This window comes from Camelus ferus, chromosome 9 (genome assembly GCF_009834535.1).
Source record: "Camelus ferus isolate YT-003-E chromosome 9, BCGSAC_Cfer_1.0, whole genome shotgun sequence".
In the NCBI taxonomy this organism is placed as follows: domain Eukaryota; kingdom Metazoa; phylum Chordata; class Mammalia; order Artiodactyla; family Camelidae; genus Camelus; species Camelus ferus.
Window position 1 is genome coordinate 14,838,881 of NC_045704.1, and position 20,191 is coordinate 14,859,071.

Genomic DNA, 20,191 nt, shown 5'->3' on the forward strand with positions numbered 1-20,191 from the left:
TTAATCAGACCAGTTACATGGAGATTTTCTAGGCAGGGCAAGGAACAACTGAAGACATGTTACTAGGTTAAAAACAGTTGTCTGTCACCATCGCCTGCTCCACACCCCACCCCCAACTGGCATATTAATTGTTCCAGAAGGCCAAGGCTACCACCTTAGATTTCTGTTGCACCCAATTCCATCATGAAAGCAAATGTTGATACAGGAGCTGGAGACTCTGCTACTATCAGAGAAATCTGACAGTCTTTGGAATATCAGTTACCAGTTTAGGAAGAAAAAAACAGCTCTTTGTTCTTATGTTTCCTCTCTTCCTATTATGTAAAATAAACTTAGGCTTTCAGCATGCAGAAACTTTCTATGCTGTCAGCAGTATTAAAACTCTGGAACACAAATTTAAGTGGTTCTGCATACACAATTGTTTTTATTCTTAATTAGATGGCACTTCCAAGTTATGAATAAAAACAACTATTTATACCAACATGGGAGACATAAACTCAAATAAATTCAGAGAATTAATCATGATCATCACAAGGCCAAAATTCAGAAATTAACAGAAATGAACCAAAATTCTTAAAGTCAATAATGGTGAAAGCAAATGCCATTGATAATTAAAATTATCAGACTCTGCTTGTCACAAAATTTAAAGTCCTAAGAACTCAGAAGGTAAAGGAGCCATACAGATCTACTATCCAGCCTCCTTCACTGTCTTATGTACAAATGCCCTAATATTTGATGAGTCAATGGTCCATTTCTGTAGATGACAGTGCATGTTCTTTATTTCAAATGTGTTCACAGAGAACTACTTCTAAATAAGTGCTGAAGTAAACAAAGTTTGATCATAGCTCAGTTAAGAAAGTCCTTCCAGTAAATTCTCCTTCACAGCTGGACGGCTGTTTTAATATGCAATTGACCTGGGCCACAGGGGGAAAAAAATCAGGAGGTTGATTTACTTAAGAAATAAAATAAATAAACCTAGAACATGCAAAAGGTTCTCTCTCCCAAGTTAAGGAAGGAAAATAGTTGGATGATTTTCTGTAAAAACCACCTCTTCCTCTGAATGAATTTCCTAATCCCCACCCCCAACATAAGATCATTGAAGAAAGCAGCTGAAGGAAAGGTGGCTAAGGTACATTTCCCAGGAAATAAACCAAAACCCCAACCATATCGGCCATTTCCTGACACCCATTTCTCACTCTATCAAATGGCCTGGGTAGTGCCAGGGCCCACCCACATACTCCTGATACAGCAATGAACCCTCTCCCTTTCCCAAATTCAGCGTGGATCTGCCTAGAGGCATTCCGCTCCTGTGGCTGGGAACGCCAGCAATACCAGAGGGCAGAAATCTGAGTGACACTTGGCACTCTCTCTTTCAACAAACAATCACAAAGGCCTTTCCAAACCCAGGCCCTCACTATTCTGAAGACCAGGAAGCTGAATTCTTCCGGGAGCAGAGGTGAAAAAAAATAAGCCCACCCTCCCCAACCCTTCCCGGAGGTCACACAGCAAACCAGAGACCATTAGGGAAGGCAGCTTCTGCAGACCTAGAGCAGTAAACCCTAAGTGCGGCCATAACCTCTGGTGGGATTGGGAAATACTTGAGAACTGGCATTTCCTCAGCCAAGGATAAAACAAAAATATACTTGTCAGCTGGAAAACAAAAAACAAAAAGCACACTCCAAAGTTCTCCCAAGCGGTGCTGGCTTGGAGGTGGAAGACGGTATAACTGTCTCTTTATAATAGCTCAGAGGAGGGAGGGAAAGTGAGAAAGAGATGACAGACCTGTGAGCAGCCGCACTCTCCTTTTTTGAAGGACACAAAAGCTACAAAGCCCAGGGATCCAAAGGGTCTGGGGAACAAAATGGGAGTGGGAAAGAAAACTGGGCAATGGGAAGAGATCCACTCCCATCACCATAACCTTGGTAGAAGTGGGGGAAATAGGGAAGACACTCCCAGACTCCAGAGAGCAGTAACCAGTCAACCAACCTTCACCTATTTATCCAGATCTCACAGGATCCCTTGAGATAAAACCCTCAGGGTCAGCATGCTGAGAGAATCTGCAGTCTAAATCAGAGCCTGGAGAGTCCGAGGCCCAACCGAGTCCCTTCTTCAAAGCTGAGGGATGGAGACTAGAGAAAGGCACATCTGAAGAGGGAAAGCACTCAGTGGAGAATGGGCGGGTCAAGGAGGGGGGAGCTGGGAGAAACAAGTCTGATTGGAACTAAACGGGAAGGAGTCTAGCAGGATACAAGAAGAAAGAAAAAACAAGGAAGAAAACAAGGCAATGAAGTACAGAACTGGGAGAGGGACACCAAAAGGGAGACTCTAGCCAAGAACTGAGGCAGCTCCAAGAGGGAACTGGGGTAATGACAGGTAGGAATGGTTGAGAAAACATCTCTATACTAGGCAGAGTTGGAAAAGAGACTCAAAAAACAGGTTAAGAGGCAGGGCAAAAAAAAAAAAAGGACAAATACGAGAAAGGAGAGGGGTAGCTGAATCAAAATAGTGGGGAAAGAGAAGATAAGGTGGAAAACTTAGAATTGAGAGGCAATAGAGGTGCGAGGCAGCTACAAGATAACCAGGGTAAAAGAGGATGGTTCCAAGAGGGGACAGCAGTAGGAAAGTTGAAATGGGTCCAAAAAATTGGTGAACAAATGGACAGCTCCGAAAGGGGCAGAGCTGAGAGGAAAACATTAAATAGAGAGAATGGGGCAAAACAGAACAAATGAAAGGGCAGGTGCAAAAAGCATTTGGGGCAGGTATGAGATGCAGTATGGGAAGGAAAGGAGCTACGGATCAGACAGAAATTACCAATGGTTTGGTGAAGTAAAAGGCAAATCCAAGAAGGACCAAAATGGAGAGAACAGGATTCGGCAACAGAGGAGGCTGTAAGCAGGTCTTAAGCTGTTAAGAACTGAAACAGAGACAAGTCAAAAGAAGGGGGCGCAAATGAATGGAACAGCTTATAAGCTGGCCAATAAGGAGGTGGAGAGAAGAAGAAACCGCAAGGAGAATATTGGAGCACAACTGGCAACTGCATGGCATGAGACTGCGGAGAGACTGAGTTAGGGAGAAAGGTCAGAGAAGTGAGTGGTAGAAATGAGAGAGCTGCAGAGTCAGAGAAGGGGGAGGAGGCTGCTTCGTGGAAGGCAAAGTCGGAAAGCAAGCAGGTTGGAGGGCTCAGCGAGATCTGAGATTGGACGAGGGGTAAAGTGGAGAGGCAGAAAGGTCTGGAAGGGAGGAAAGGCTCTGAATGGCAAACGGGAGCAAGATCTGAGTACGGGAGGAGGCAAGCAAGGTGCAGCCGAGTCCGAGAGGGGGCAGGGGACTGAAGTGAGGCAGACAAGGGTCAGAGAGCCCAGGGGTGCAGCAGGTCTTGTGACTGGGCAGTAGGGCCCAAGAGGGAGGTGGAATTAAGTCCAAGAAAAAGACATGAGGGCAGCAGTGTCAAGACGAACAAGGTCTCGTATGGATCTCCAAGGAGGTGGAATCGCAGGTCCTAAAGGGACAGCTCCTGAGGGTGCAACAGAGGAGGGTAACACTAGATGGGTCAAAGAAGGGGACAAATCCAGGGTGGTGAGAGTAGAATCGTATAAGGCAAAAGGGTCACGAATATCAAAGTGGGGGTCTAGAATTAAGAGATGCGGAAGAGTCACGAAGAAGGTGGGTCCCATGAGCACTGCAGAGTCCAAGAGGGGCGAAGGGCATTACTGAGGGGCGGAAGAGACGCAGAATTGGGAGCAGAGTGGCTGAAGTGAGGGGGTGGGGGACCAAGGCAGACACCGAGATCCCAATGGGTTGGAAGGTGGGGGCAGACGCGGCGACGGCAGGGCTGGGGCGGGCAGGGGCAAGTCCGAAGGGCAGGCGGGCCCCGGCGGGCCGGGCCGCAGCGCGAAGCGGCGGGGGCGCCGGGGCCCAGGGGACTGGGGGGCCCTCCCTCCCCTCCCCCTCCGGCTCCTCCATTGTTCGCGGGCTCCGGGCCCCGCGGTCCCCGCCTCCCCCTGGACCCCACAGCGGGGCGGCGCCCGGCCTCGCCGCCGGGGCCCGCGAGCTCGCGCACTCACCAGCTGGGCGCCCTCAGCGCGGCCCCGGCCTCCGGGATCCCAGCAGCGACGACGGCGGCCCCGGCGCCATGTTCTGCTGCTCTTCGTCCAGCGGCGGCTGAGGCGGCGGCGGCAGCTCCGGCGGCGGGGGGCCGGGCGGACCCTCCCTCGCGGGCTCCCTCCTCCGCCTCCTCCACCTCCTCCTCCCGCCGCTCCGCTGCTCTCCCTCGGGGCGGGGGGCGGGGAGGGGAAGGGGGGAGGGGCGGGAACCAGGGGGAGGGCGGACCAGCCTCGCTCTCTCGCTCCCTCCCTCCTTCGCAATGGCGGCGGCGGCGGCGGCGGCGCCTCCTTCCTGCGGCCGCCGCTCCCGTGCGCGCGCCCGTTGCTACTGCGCGTGCGTGGCGCGGGGACCGTTGAAGGGGGATAACGGCCCCCGAGCGCGCGCTGCGAGGGGATAACTGGCGCGAGGCAAGGGAGAAGCGAAAGCGCGTGCGCGCCCCAAAGGCTCACTGCCACCGCGGCGGCCTGCGTCCTCCTGCGTCCAGGGAACGGGCGCGGGGGATGCAGTGCGCGTGCGCCCCAAGAAGGTGCTGCTACTGCGATAGCTGCGGCGCGAGACTAAGCGCGAGGGGACCCGCGACCGAGCAGAGGGAATTGGGTGGGCAAGTGCGCGTGCGCAGGAGGGGCTGCCAGCCGCCGCAGCTACTCGCGCGAGGCGGAGGGAGTGGCCCGCGGCAGGCGGGCGCGCCCGTGTTTGCGCGCGCCTGAAGCAGCCGATGCCCACCTCGCGCTGGCTCTTGGAGAAACCAGAAAGGGAAAGGCATGGCCCAGCTTTGGGGGCGGAGGCGAAGGGCGCGATCCCGCTCGCGCGGGACCTGACCAGCCAATGAAAGGCAAGGGGAGGTGGGTTTGCCGCGCGAGCCGCAGCCCCCGGGATAACGGAGGACGAGAGAGGGAGCGACGTAACGTGGGGCGGTGGGGAGGGGCTGAGGAGGAGGGAGCGCACCCAGTGAGGGAGTTGATTGGGGAACACGAGGAGGCGTGGCCCGCCTTAGACCAATCCAAGCCTCGCAATTCGTCGTTCCGGAAGAATGGGCGGGGCTGAGGAGCGCGTGCTCTTTTCCCTGGCAGTGAAGAAAATCTGCAGGCATTACGCGCGTTATTACAACTTGCTCTGGGTTCTGTGATCACCTGATCCCGGGAGAGGGGCGAGGGCCTGGTCCCTTGTGTAGCCCTGGCCTCCAAGTCAGCATTGTGCAAATGACTGCAAATCAAATGTCAGTTCGGGTCCCCGGAGGGGAAACAGTAGTGATGGGAAGGAGCATCGCTGTAACCCTTGAGTTCCTGTGAATTGAAGAGGGGTTCCTCTGGGACCCCTCCGGAAGTAGGAACCGTGAAAGATGAACGTTCTGGGAACCCTAGTCAATATTTAAGGAATGCATGAAGAAAGTCTATGCTGCTAATTGCATTTTTAGTTTCTTTACTCAGTCCCTCCATCTAAAAAGTGGAGTGATGATCTTACCTGTTTAGTAAGGTTTGTTGTGAGAATTTAATGAGTTACGTTTGTAAAGTGCTGAAAATCATGCCTTGCTCTATAAACGCTGATAAATTACACGCACTCAAGTTTAAAGCATCCCGTTAAATAAAGTTTTTCTAATTACTGATTAGGATTGGTTTCATTCACACACACACCTTTTTTTAAACTTAACACTTTAATGCATGAAATTTGATTTTTAGACGTTCATGTTTTTTAAAGTTTGTTTTTAGCACTGTGGGCTAAACAAATCCAGTGTGTGGGCCAGATTTTCTTTAGGCTGCCACTGCAAACCCTGGTTTGTAAGTGATTTTGAGATCTACCACTTGAGAACACCAGAAAGACAGAAGAAAGGACATTGGATTCCCCTACTTCAGATTAATATGTGTTTATAACTCCAATGCAGTGTTCTAGGTCCTTCCAAGCTTAGGAAAATTTGTGAACTGCCAGCACCTAGAGAAGAGAGAAGACTGGGCTCACTCGATTCAGATACTCATCTCTCCTTATTCTGGAGCAAGTCAGTTCTGCCTTATTCATTTAACTCTCAATTGAAGTCACTTCCTCAGCGTGGTCTCCCAGATTTGGCCTGACGCCTCATACTTTGATAAAAAATGGGCACTTTCTGCTAGGCAACATTCTAAAGCACTCACTTAATCCTTACAACACCTTACAAATAGGTTAAAGGTATTATTATACTTAATTAAGGCACAGAGAGGTTACACAGCTAGTGAGTGGCTGATAGGAGACTCAAACCTAAACAACCAGGGTCAGATAACTATGCATCAAGTACTTCTTCATAGCACTCCATCAGGGGTTGAAGTTCTGTACTGACATCATTATCTTATGTGTGAGTCCTCTGAAGGCAGAGACTTTGGCTAGTTCCTCAGTCTGGCAAATGGCCCACACTAAATACTTGTTAATGAATAAATGAGTGAATCCAATGCTAAACAAAGGAGATGATAACTGGCACTGGGGCATGGTAGCCAAGACAAATTCCTTGTTCAATGACTAATCCCTACCCCTCTTTCAGATATTAGCTTAGCTGTCCCTTCTTCTGAGAGGCCCTCCCTGATCTGCTAGCCTGATTAGGCACCTCCTCCAGGCTGCTACGGCCCTTTTAGGTCCTCCAACCAAGCCCAGGCCACCCTGGGTTGTCCCTAATTCGTGGTAAGTCTTTCTCTCTCACTGGACTGAGTCTCTTGAGGACAGGGTAGGGGCTGGCTCAGTCACCGTTGATGCTCCTAGCACGGGTCCAGGCACAAAGCAGGGACTCAGGCAGAGTTTCCCTGGCTGGAGGAACAGAACCATCAAGGAGGGCCTTCCTAACTGCATTTCTTTCCAATGCACAGGAGGGCGGGTGTTAGCTGAGCAAGCCAACCACAGGAAGCAGGCTTCCCTGGGGGCAGCCGCCTCCGCGAACCCGGCTAACCTCCATTGCAGGATAAATAGACAAGCGAGTAAACAATTAGCCGACAGAGTGAAGTGCCGACTGCCGGCCTGGGACACTGTCAAAATTTCCAAGCATGGCCCTGGAGGGCCGAATAGCTAGGACTGGGGGTCACACGAACCGTGGAGCTGGAGTAGATACGAGGCGGGAACTGGACCCGAATCGGGGAGATGCACAGGCAGAAAAATCCACAGAAGAGTTTTTGAAAAGAGGGTAAAGGTGCTGGAGCATATTCTCTCTCCATTCCTCAGAGTCAGAAATCAGAGAGAGGGTGGGGACCAGATCTGCGCTTAGCCAAGGAGTCAGTGAGCTCACAGCGCCGCCTACAAACCGAGCTGAGGAAGCTTCTGCTAGCTGTTGCTGCAGGGGATGTCCTAGAGAAGTGAACTCTTCCTGCCATTGGCCGCAAGATCAGCCAATCACAAGGAAGGCGGGGATGCCTGGATTCCCTGCAGAATCCCAGGGTTTGGCCAGTGCTTGACACTTAGTGGACACGCACCATATGTCGGATGGATGGATGGATAGATGATGAACCTCCCAACTTCCATGAATTTTAAAAGTAGAATTATAACATGCATACTGAGAAATGCACAAGTCACACATGTGCACAGCTCGATGAACAGTCACAAGAGAACACATCCCTGTAACCAGAACCCAGATAAAGAAAAAATGTGACCAGTCTCTGAGAAGCCCCCCTGTGTCCCCTTTCACTCACTCCCCTCCCGCACAAGAGACCCTCTATCCTAATTTCCATGCCTGTTTTAGTTTACTTTTGCCTGATTTAATACTTTTTATAAAGGGGATTGTACAATAAGTGGCCTCTTTTTATCAACATAGTTTGTTGCATTCATCCACGTTACTTTGTAGAGATGTAGATCATTCATTCTCAGCGCTGTGAAGTATTCCACGGTGTGACGGAACTACGATATGTTTATCCATTCTACTGTTGGTGAGCATCTGGGTAGTTTCCACTTTTTGGCTATTGTGAATAGTGCAGCTCTGAACAGTCCAGAACGTGACTTTTGGTAAATATTTGCGCTCATTTCTGCTAGGTATGTACCTCAGAGTGAAATTACTGGTCACAGGATGTGCATGTGTTCTCCTTTTTCAACCAGGTTCCCAAAGAGGATATACCTACTTCCATCCCTGGAGACGTGCACAAGAATTTCAGCCGCTTGCTCCACAGTTTCCCAAACACGTGTACTGTCCATCTTTTTAATTTTGGCCATTCTAATAGTGGTGTAGTGGTATCCCACTGTGGTCTTAATTTGTCTTTCCCCAGTGATAAATGAATTAATGAGGTTAAGCATTGTTTCGTATGTATATATACATGCCATTGAATAGCATTTTTTGTGAAAATGCTATTTGAATCTTTTGCCCATTTTTCTATATTTTATTTTAATTATTTTTAATTACCAATAATATATGAATTTCTTCTCCTCACAAAAAATTTAAAATACCCCAGATAAGATGCAGTCTCCTTGGACAACCCAACCATATACCCTGGTCTCTCCAGAAGTGTGTTTTCTTCCAGACCTCTCTATACACTTGCACTAATGCAGTATAGTATAGTGGCCAGAGGCATTAACTCTGGAGCCAAAATGTCTGAACTAGAATCTCAGCTTCACAAATTCCAAGCTGTGTGACCTTGGACAAGTTATTCCTCTGTACCTCAATTTCCTTATCTGTAAAATGGAGTATATAATATTGGTACCTACCTCACAGTGTTATTTTGAGGTTTCAATAAATGAATTTCTTAGAAAAATTCTTAGAACATAGTACCACGGTGCTGATAGGGCCTATTGAGTTGTAAAGTTGTTTGTTTTTTAACATAAATCATATAACTTTTTATTGTAGTAAAATTAACATGAAACATCACTTTAACCACTTTTATGTATACAATTCAGTGGCATTCAGTACATTCATACTGTTGTTCAACTATTACCACTAACCATTTTCAAAACTTTTACATTATACCAAACTGAAGCTCTGTACATATCAAACAACAACTCCCCTTTTGGCCTCTCTCCCATGCCCCCCACCCCTAGCAGCCCATATATTTTTTTTTAATGGAGGTACTGGGGATTGAACCCAGGAGTTGTACATGCTGAGCATGCGCTCTACTACTGAGACATTTCCCTTCCCCACACAACCCATATACTGCTTCGACCTCTGTAAACTTGTCTGTTCCAGATAACTCATGTACTTTCATGTCTGACTTGTTTCATTTAACATAATATTTTCAAGATTCATCCATGTTGTAGCATGTATCAGAACTTAATTCCTTTTTAATGTTGGATAATATATCATATTTTGTATATACTGTATTTTGCTTATCCATTTAGCTATTGGTGGGCATTTGGGGTTTTGGCTATTGTGAACAATGCTACTGTGAACATTGGTGCACAAGTATGTCTTTGAGTTCTTGTTTTCCATTCTTTGGGTATATATACCTAGAAATAAAATTGCTGAATTATATGGGAATTCTATGTTTAACTTTTTTGAGGAGCCACCAAACTGTTTTCCACAATGGCTGCACCATCTCACTTTCCACCAGCAATAAATGAGGGTTCCAATTTCTCCAACTTCTTGCCAACACTTGTTATTTTCTTTGTTGTTGTTGTTGTTTTGATTTTGATGATAGCTATCCTAATGGTTGTGAAGTAGTAACTCATTGTGGTTTTGACTTGCATTTCCCTAAGGACTAGTGATGTTGAGCATCTTTTTGTGTGCTTATTGGCCATTTGTATATCTTCTTTGGAGAATGTCCATTCAAGTCCTTTGCTCATTTTTTTTGTGTGTGTGAGTGGAGGTTATTAGGTTTATTTATTTATCTATTTTTTTTACATTTTTTTATTGAGTAATAGTTATTTTACAATGTTGTGTATTTATCTATTTTTTAATGGAGGTATTGGGGTTTGAACCTAGGACCTCATGCATGCTAAGTATGTGCTCTATCCCTGAGCTAGCCCCACCCCCATTATAGCTTTTTCGTAGATATGGAAGTTTTCTATATAAAAAATTGGAGAGAAATAAAAAGAAAAATCAAATGATACAATGTGTAGGTATCACTATGCAGCTTCCTTTGTTTCTCCAACAACATGTCTTAGTGATTGTCCATATCAACTCATAGAGATCTCTTTCATTCATCTAAACTCCTACATCATATTTTATGTGACTGCATTTGAACTAGTTAGCTTTTCCCCTACTGATGCATATTTTGCCTCTTTCCAATTTGTCCCTATGATGAGCATGCTGTAATGACATCCTAAAGGAGAGAGTCTTTCCATGGTCCATACTAAAGTGAAAGTGCTGGAACTGGTCCTTTCTGTCTAAATCTGCAGAATATCGCCTCAGACTCCAAACCACCCAGGCCGTAAGATTCTTGACAACAGACACAAAGTCTGTTCCCTGCTTGCGCACTTTGCCTAATGCTGTCCCCAATTCTTTAGTGAGGCCAGCTGCCTCTGCTATTAGAATGATGGTAGCCAGTTCTCCAAGATGGATCACACTGATTCTTGCCTGATAGATTCAGATCCCCTCCTCCCACCTTGGATAAGGCGGTTCTGTGTACCGATAAGATACTGTAGAAATGACAGGGTGTGACTTTTCAGGCCAGCTCATAAAACACATTACAGCTTCTGCCCTGCCCATTCTTGGGTCATTCATTCTGAGGGAAAACAGCTGCCACATGACACTCACATGTCCTTGTGGAGAGGGCCACCTGGTAAGGAACTGAGGCCCTGCCTACAGCCAGCATTCATCAACCAACCCTATGAGTGAGCCACCTGGGGAGGGAGGTCTTTCAGCCCTAGTCAAGCCTTCAAATGATTGCATTCCCAGCTGACATCTTGACTGCAGCCTCATGAGAGACATCAAGTTAGAATCACCCAGGTAAGCTGCTCCCAAATTCCCGACTCATAGAAGCTGTGTGAAATCAGAAATACTTATTGTTGTTTGCTCAGTAATTTTTATTTATTTGCATATGTCATTTACGTCTGTTTCCCTCGCTAGAACACGAAGGCTGTCAGGTTGGAAACAGTGTCTGTTTTCTTGGTAACTGTTCATTCATTCATTCAGCAAATGTTTGTTGAACACCAGACTTCTGCCAGGCACTAAGTTGAGCATGGAGATCAGGACTGGGACCCAGGAGAGGCAAGCCAGGTTCTCACTTTCAGGCTCATTCAAGAGCTGGGTTAGCATCTAAGAGTGAGTGCCTTTTAAAATTTTGCACCCTGGGCACCTTGCTTACCTGGTCCTGGTCCCAGTCCTGTTGGAGATGGAATCAGCACACAAGACAGAAATGATCTCTGACCTCTTTTTGCCCCTACAGTTATTCAATAGCTATGTGTTGGTTCTTCTAACAATACTACACTTTTAATTTACATTGTTCTATGATGCTTTGTTTTTAGTAGGATAAGTCTCCCCTCAGTATCAGTACCTCTACTGAGGGCTTACTATGTGCCACTGTGTTCTAGGGGATGTATATACAGTCAATAGACAGGGTCCCTGCCCTCAACAGCTTATCTCCTAATGGGAGATCCAGATAAGACACACATACACATACACACAAAATAAAATCATTAACAGTTATAAAAGGGCTTAAAAACTCATTCTAACTGCCGATTTAGAGGATTTTAGGGGTGGGAGAGGGGAACTTTTGTATATTAGGTCCTCTATATCGGTCTATGGAGGTGGTGTTTAAACTAAAGGAAGAGGACAGCCATCAAATAAATGGGGGAAGGACTTCCAGGAAACAGCAAGTGCAAAGAAAAGGAGCGGAGGTGGGAAAGCACTTGATCTGTCTGAGTAACTGATAGAAGACAAGTGTCCTCTGGATAGGAAGTAAGAAGACCCCTAATATCTGATGTATGTTAACAGTGAACATTCATGATGTTAACTAATATTTATTGAGCAATTACTTTGTGCCGAGCATTGTGCAAGTACTTTCGAAACTTACGGATGTTTTAAACAACCCTACTGAGGTGACCCTTTGATCATTCCTCTTTTACAGATGAAGAAACTAAGTTAAGAGGTGAGTTGCTGATCCAAAGTCACACAACTAAGAAATGCAACAGCGGGGTATGCACACAGTTCCGATTTCCAAATTCATGCTCTTAAACCACTGTCCGTTTCCCACAGAAAACACTCAACATATTTTAAACAAAGCACTGGGTGAGCAGAGAAAGACAGTTACATTTCTAGCACCCCCAATGCAGTATCTTATTTCAAACAGCAATTCCCAGCCTGTCCTTCTCGTCTTGGAAGGGGAGTAGAAGGAGGACCAATGGAACTGTATTTCCCAAAATGCAACTCTCTCCTAGCTGGCTGTCGAGCATGCCAGGAATTGTAGTCTTCCGAGGAGATATTCTCCCATAGCACCCAGCATACACTTGGAGTCTGAACGGTGTGGTAGGAAAAGGACTGTCGTACAGCATGCTGGGAAAGGGGACCGTCCTTTTTCCCCAGCAGGTCCGCCCAGACGAGCGAAACCTTTCTTTGGACTACAATTCCCAGCGGGCTGTGCGCTAGAGGGCGGGCGAATTCTTCTGCCGGAAGTCCGCTCTAGCCCTCGGTCCCCCAACAGCTGCCAGAGCCCAAGCCACCCAGAAGCCGCGGGACCGGGGCCGCCGGGGTCTGGACGGGCGTCGTCATGGTAACGGGGGCGCGCCCACGCTGGGGAGGGGCAAAGGGTGGGTCCACGTGCAGGTTCTCGAGGCTTGGTGGGATACTGACAAGCCCCCCCTGCCTCGGTGCGATGGTCTGGGCCGAGCGCGGGCTCTCGGGATTGGGGCCGATGAGAGGCCGGGGAAGGGGGGATTTGGGCGGTAATCCTGGGCATGGGAGTGTACTGGGGCTCTCCAGGCTAGGGGGTCTCTGGAGACCAGGTGGCAAGGGGAGAGGGCTGTTTGGGACGGAGACACTGGAGATGGCTGGAAGGTTTTGAAACAGGGAGGCAACTCACGAGGCAGGATCTCAGAGGAGGGAAAAAGAAATTGGATGGGGGAGGGGGTGTCCCAAGAGAAGAGCTCTCTGGGAGTGTGGCAGGATAGTTGGAGAAGAATGGGGGACGTTGGAATAGGAGAGGGGGTCTCTTGAGGCAGGAAGCTGACATTGCAGGCGGAGAGGGGGTGCTGGAACTCGGCGGGATACTGCTGATGAGAGAGAATCTCAAGAAGAGACTGGACACTGGAAGTAGGCAACTGTAGGGAATGGGGCTTCAGATTAAGGGAGAGTGTACTATAAAAGGGAGAAGTCTTGGAGTAGGGAGAGGATACTAGAAATGAGTGGGGAGCTATGAAATAGGTCTTTGCAAGAAGAGGGGTCTTGGAGGATAAGGAATAGGCATGGAAGTTTGAGAGATGGGGTTGGGACTTCTGGAGCAAGAACTGGGCATTGGATTTGGTATTCCTCTCGGGGGATGAAGAGACCCGACAGAGCGCGAGGAGACCTGACAGAGGGCACTGAAACCCAGAGAGCGGAAGTCAAAAGGGAACAACTCCAGGATAGGGGGCTTGGAGACAGAGAAGGCTGGGGGGCATCAGAGGGGCAACGATTAAGGCGGGAAGAGACTTCTCGGGATGAATTCCCTGAGGTGGAGAGATTCTAATTGGGAGGAGAAACAGGAAGAAGTGTATGTGGAAATCTGGGGGTAAGAGGCAGAGCTCTCCCTCAGCTCTGTAGGCTTGCTTCTAGCTCTGCTCCCTGCTCCCTCTATGCCCCATATATCCCAGGCTTCGCCCACAGGCTGTGGCTGCCTGGTGTGAGTACCCCCACCCCCACCACATGCCCTGTCTCTTCCTGCCGGGACCCCTGCCCTGCTAGGAAGTGGTTTTCCTTGGCTCAGCAGAAGGGGTTCTTGGAAGGAGAGTGTAATATCCTGTTCCCGTCCAGCTTGATTGGTTGGGGGAGGAGGGATGGAGTGTGTGGAGAATAAGGCTTAGGAAAGAGGGTGGACTCTCATGAAAAGGCGGAGGCTCAGATACTTCAGGGTAAAGGGGTTTAGAGATAAGCCTTTGGACTCCCAGCTCTGCTTTCTGGCTGTGCGACTTCCTCTCTTTGAGCCTCAGTTTCTTCATCTATAAAATGAGTACAAGCACACCTGTCTCAAACAGAACTGGGCCCAAAGGTAGGCCTCCTAGCTAGGTGAATTTGTTTGTTTATTTATTTATTCATTGGCATGCCTGGTAATCTTTAAAATTTTTTTTAATTTTAATTTTTTAATGGAGGTACTGGGGATTGAACCCAGGACATCATGCATGCTAAGCATGCGCTCTACTACTGAGCTATACCCTCCCCTCTCTATGTTTATTAACTCATGCAATAGTCTTATGAGGGAAGTACTTTCATTATGTCCATTATACAGAAGGGGAAACTGAGGTCCAGAGAAGTTAAGTGACTTGCCCACAGACACACAGTTGGCAGTGCCAGGATTCATTTGGGCTCTAGAGTCTGTGTTCTTAGACACTTGGTCAAACACCTCTCTGTCATAATAGCTAATTTTATTGATTGCTGCATGGTACTATGCTAAGCACTTCTGGGATCAACTTGTTCAGTGTTCCTAGTAGCTCTAAGACAGTTGAGCTGGCTTTTCAGAATCATAAATTTCTAAACTTATTTAACCTTAAAAACCCCCAGACATCCCCAGTACCTCCATTAAAATAAACAAACAAACAAATAAACAAACTCAATCCCCTCAATAAATAAATAAATAAATAAACAAATAGACTTAGTTTCCTACCTCCCCCCCAAAAAAAAAACATCCAGACAAGATAGGTCTTGTAAGGAAATTTGTTTTGCCAGTGGGGAATCTGAGGCTGACAGGGGCGGATCTTTAGTTTAAGGCCAGGCCAACAAGAGTTAGTGGAGACTGAGACTCAGCGCCCTAGAACTGACTGCAGAGTTGGTTGGTGGAAGAGAAATCACTCCCCTGGGGCACTACAGGGACCTGCGGTGGAAGCATGTAGCCAGGCCAGCCTGGCTGGGCTCTGAGGAGTGGCCAAGACCCTAGGAAGGCAGGCAGCAGGGACATGGGGACCCTTTCTCCCCTGTGGGGATAGGGGGAGCTGTTGGGCAGGGCCATCCAGCCCTGGGCCACCCTCCCTACCGCTCTCGCTCTCAATTCCTCGTCCCTGTGCTATCCCCAGATCCGCTTCATCCTCATCCAGAACCGGGCAGGCAAGACGCGCCTGGCCAAGTGGTACATGCAGTTTGATGACGATGAGAAACAGAAGCTGATTGAGGAGGTGCACGCCGTGGTCACTGTCCGCGATGCCAAACACACCAACTTCGTTGAGGTGACAGATGCCCCCTCACAGTGCCTCCCACTCCTCCACCCCTGCTTGCTTTTGACCCCTCCTTCCCAGCCTCCTGCCCAACCTCTGATTGAAGTAACTCCTCAGATACTCCTTCCTCCCCACATTCATTCACTCAAAGGCTTTTAGCTTTCTGTCTTTCTTCCTTCTGCGGGTACTTCTCATTGTGAAAAATTTCTAACATACAGGTTACTACAATGAGAGAGAAGTCAACTGGAGACCCATACACCCAACTACCCAGATATCATCAGTATTAAGAGTTTGCATTTTTGCTCTAGCTTTTCCTCTCTTTTTGGCCCAAGAATTATTTTTTGCTGGTGCCGTTTGAAAACTTACTATAAAAATACTCAAACACGTAAGTGTAGAGAATGGTATAACGAACCATCACTTGCTGTGGTGTTTTTATTTATTTATTTTCTAATTGAAATGTAGTTGATTTACAATGTTGTGTTAATTTCTGGTTTACAGCATAGTGATTCAGTTATACGTATATATATATATATATTCTTTTTCTTTTTTTATTATAGTTATTACAAGATATTGAATGTAGTTCTCTGTGCTATACAGTAGGACCTTGTTGTTTATGCATTTTGTATATAGTAGTTTGTATCTGCTAATCCCAAACTCCCAATTTATCCCTCTCTACCTTTCCCGTTTGATAACCATAAGTTTTCTGTGTCTGTGAGTCTGTTTGGTAAATAAGTTCATTTGTATCATTTTTTTAGATTCCACATATAAGTGATACCATATAATGTTTGTTTTTCTCTATCAAACTTACTTCACTTAGTATGACAACCTCTAGGTCCATCCATGTTGCTGTGAATGGCATTATTTCCTTCTTTTTATGGCTGCATAGTATTCCTTTGTGTATATATATATACCACATCTTCTTTATCCAGTCATCTGTCAGTGAACATTTAGGTCTTGCTGTAGTGTTTTAAATTAAGTTACAGAGATCATGATATTTCATCCCTAAATATTTCAGGAAACATCTCAGAAAATAAACACTTCCTTACATTAAAACAGCATCATCAGGCCTGATAAAATGAATCATACTTCCTTAATATTACTGCTTTAATACCCAAGCAATATTTAAATTTCATGATCATCATCAAAGCTGATTGTTGAAAGCCAGTCAAGGATCTTGCATTGCTTTTGGTTGTCTCTTTGTCTCTTTTAGTTGAGATGCCTTCACCTTTAAGTCTCGAGGTATTAACCTGTTCAAGAGACCAGGCTGACCATCTGATAGAATTCAACCAATATTTATTGAGGGCCTGCTGTGTGCCGGGCACTGTTCTAGGCACTGGGGATACAGCAGGGGACATAACAGACATGAGTCCCTGCCCTCGGAGAGCTGACAGTTCCTAGTCGGTAGGAGACTGTTAGTGAAGATATAGTATATCAGGTGGTAATAGGTGCCAGGGAGAAAAAAGAAGCAGCTACTGGGGATGGAATTGCTGGGGTGTGTGCAGCATGGTGGAGGGGTGGGGTGGGATGCAGGTTTAAATGGTTTGGGCAGGAAGTCTTCATTGAAGAGGGGACATTTGAGCCTAGACCTGAAGGCTTTGAGGAGTGAAAGAAAATGGTATCTGAGAGCAAGACATTCCAAGCCTAGGGAACTGTAAGTGCAAAGGCCCTGAGGCAGGAACATACAGGGGCATTCCTGGAATAGCAAGAAGGCCAGAGTGTCTGAGGTGGAGTGAGCCTGGGAGGATGGTAGGAGCAGATGAGATAAAAGAGATGACAGAAGCAGAAGGTTCAGGGCCTTGTGGGCAGTGGTGGTGGCTTGGTCTCTTACTCTGAGTGAGACAGAAAGCACAGGAGGGTTTTGAGCTAAGGGGGAACATAAGCTGACTTGACTTAGGCTTTAGGGGCCCCTCTCAGGGGACCACTCAAAAGGGGATCGCTGTGGTCCAGGTGAGAGACACTGGTGACTGGAACCTGCGTGGAAGCAGTGAGGGTGGCGACAAGCTTTTTGTAAGTAGAGCCAACTGCAGAGCCAAGGATTGGATAAGGAGTGTGAAAGAAAACAGGGCTGTCAGTAGGGGGCGCTGTCGTCATCTCAGCGGTACTCGGGACAGCAGATTGAAGTGAAGATCAGCAGTGAGGTGTCTGTTCACATCCCAGCTGAGATGCCTGGAGGAGTGAGGAAAAGGGAGTGGGGACATAAGGGAGGTCCTCTCCCCTGGGGTGTCCTGCTGTGGCACAGTACAGGTCCCACACTGAGTGCTGAAAGTCACAGCACCTGAGGGACCTGGAGGTGGGGTAGTGAGGCCCCAATAGACAGGAGCAGCCAGAAAGGCCAGCTGCTCAGGTGAGAGTGCCTGGCCCTCAGATATTAGGTTCCTCCAAATTGAAGCCCATTCCAATGTCTATTCCTGTGCAGGGCAGTGTTGGGGACACAGTGGTGACAGAGGACAGAACCAGGAGGGTGACAGAAGGAAAGGGAGAATTTCAACAAAAGAGGAGTGCTGCTCAGGGGCAGATCCTGCTGGGGCCACACCAGCTATGACTGTCATTTGGTAATGCCTCCAGATAAAGTTTTCCTGCCCTCTAGGCTTCCTGTCTTGAACCACCCCCTCCAGAGCAGAGGCCTTCAAACATTTGATCATGTATCTGTATCAGTTTAAAAAAAAAAAAAGTAGAGTTAGCATCCTGATATATACTACTAACCCATAGACTATGTGCAGGAACTACTGTAACAGAATTAGAAAACATACTCCAAGTATAGAAATTAACAAAGCTAGGATAAGCTAGGAAAAAAAGGATAAAAACCAGGCACTTGTGTTGGCTTTTGCGGTTGCCACCAGGTGGCGACACACACATATGCCAGACTGAGTTTTTCAGATTTTGGCCAAAGACATGCTTTCCTAGCCAGTCTGCATAGCTCTATCTCTGTCTATTGCTGGGTCTACTTACACATGCATATGAAATTTGAGTCTGCATCACTGGTTCATGCTTATTTATTCCTGCATTTATGTGTTACTGTAGTAATATTTATATGTTGCATTTATGTGTTACTGTAGTAATATTTATATGTATATTACAGTTCAGTTAAAGGCAGGGCTGGGATTGCCTTGGTTACAAGGCATGAGTCTGCACCGCCCAGCACAGAGCCTGCCACACAGCAGGTACTTGGGCATTGTTTGTGGAATGATTGTCTAGATTAATTCCAGGCTAAGGAATTTGACTCTCTCCACAGGCAACAAGGAGCCAAGGAAAGGGGGCTGGATGCTGTGGATACCTTAGCCTCTCTCTTTCAGCCCTGGGCCTTTTGCACAGGCTGTTTCCTCTGCCTAAAGCACTCCTGCCCATCCACTCCTACTCATCCTCCAGCTCTCAGTCTAGATGCCCCCTCCTCCAGGAAGTCCTCCCAGACCCCCAGGTTGGGTTCGCTACCCGCCTCCTCTTGGCTCCCACAGCCCAGCCCTGCTCACTCAAAGGATGACTGTGGGTGAATCTCTTTCTCTCCACGGGACTGTGAGCCCCAGACAGGGACGACCAGGCCACCACTGCGTCCCCAGCACAGGGCCAGACCCAGAGCAGGGTCCACACAGGGAACGAAGGACTAGATGGTTTGGCATCGGGTCCTGGGCACGCCCTGTTGCTGACCGCCTCTCTGCCCCACAGTTCCGGAACTTCAAGATCATTTACCGACGCTACGCCGGCCTCTACTTCTGCATCTGTGTCGACGTCAACGACAACAACCTGGCCTACTTGGAGGCCATCCACAACTTCGTGGAGGTGCGCGGGCGGGCGGGGGCCGTGTCTAGTCTCCTTGGGATGCACCGGCCCTCTGTGCCCTCCCGTTGGCAGCGGGATGGGGGACTCTGTCTTTCTCTGCCCACCTCACTGTTTCCTCTGGTCTCTGTCTTCCCCACCTTCCTCTGTGTTGCTCTGACTTGTCTTTGCCATTTCTCTCTGATGCCCTTTATTCCTATGTGTGTATGTGTGTGTGTCTTTCCTGCCAGTCTCTTACCACCTCTGTCTCCCTCTCCCAGGTCTTAAATGAGTATTTCCACAATGTCTGTGAACTGGACCTGGTGTTCAACTTCTACAAGGTGGGTCCCTGGTGAAGATGAGGATGAGGGAGCCAGGGGAGGGGAAGGAGGAGTGGGCCAGAACCCCACAGCCACCCCAGTGCCTCCACTGAGGTCTGTCCCCTGGCTTTCGGGCATCAGAGCTCCCCATCTTCAAAGATTCAGACCAGCATCCTAGGTGGGTCCCCCTCTCACACCAGGGTCTCCCCTTGACCTCCCTTCGCTCAGGTTTACACAGTCGTGGACGAGATGTTCCTGGCCGGTGAGATCCGCGAGACCAGCCAAACGAAGGTGCTCAAACAGCTGCTGATGCTGCAGTCCCTGGAGTGAGGGTGGGCCATCCCTCCTGCCCTGATCCTTCCCTGGACTAGCCTGCTCGCTTCCCCTTCCCAGGCCGGGGGCCCACCCCAGCCGCCCTCTCCCTCAGCTGCCCAGGAGGAAGGCACCCAGCTGGGTCTGGGCCACAAGGGAGGAGGCCGCACCCCATGGCCTCTGGGCCCCAGATGTGGGCGGAGGCCATCTTGTGTGTACTGAGTAACCATACTGTCATCGTGTGATGCTGTGAGTGCGTGCGTGGAGCCCCCAATAAACCTGTGGTCCCCGCCTGGCCTTATGTCCTCGAGCCCTTACCTGTCTTCCCTAGAAACCATGGGCAACTCCGCATGCCCCACCATCAGTGCGTCAGGCAGTCAACAAACACTCCTCGTGCTCAGTGAGGCAGAGGGGAGGGGCAGGTGCATTCACACCTGCTTCTGCCCGCAGAGAGCCCCCCGAGACTGTAAGGGTGACAGATTTAGACACCAGGCACTTGCGAA

General features: G+C 48.3%; 2 protein-coding genes across 2 annotated transcripts in view; one reads left to right on the forward strand and one right to left on the reverse strand.

Annotated features, from left to right (window-relative positions):
* The window catches only part of ARHGAP35 (Rho GTPase activating protein 35), a 109,558-nt gene extending 104,662 nt beyond the window's left edge, over positions 1–4,896 (reverse strand). Inside the window, 1 exon segment of the mRNA XM_032485686.1 lies at positions 4,062–4,896. The gene's annotated coding sequence lies outside the window, so the exon portion shown is untranslated.
* Positions 4,897–12,519: 7,623 nt separating this feature from the next.
* On the forward strand, positions 12,520–19,989 carry AP2S1 (adaptor related protein complex 2 subunit sigma 1). The gene is made up of 5 exons (XM_006175103.3): positions 12,520–12,677; positions 15,169–15,318; positions 18,967–19,080; positions 19,338–19,397; positions 19,605–19,989. The coding sequence occupies exons 1-5, from the start codon at positions 12,675–12,677 to the stop codon at positions 19,704–19,706; spliced, it is 429 nt and encodes a 142-aa protein (XP_006175165.1). The 5' UTR covers positions 12,520–12,674; the 3' UTR covers positions 19,707–19,989.
* The last annotated feature ends 202 nt before the right edge of the window (positions 19,990–20,191 follow it).

What these genes read in the sequence shown, in the direction of transcription:
- AP2S1 (XM_006175103.3), top strand. An exon ending in AACACACCAACTTCGTTGAG is followed by an intron (nt 15,319 to 18,966) that starts GTGACAGATGCC and finishes TCTGCCCCACAG; the next exon opens with TTCCGGAACTTCAAGATCAT. An exon ending in CCATCCACAACTTCGTGGAG is followed by an intron (nt 19,081 to 19,337) that starts GTGCGCGGGCGG and finishes TCCCTCTCCCAG; the next exon opens with GTCTTAAATGAGTATTTCCA.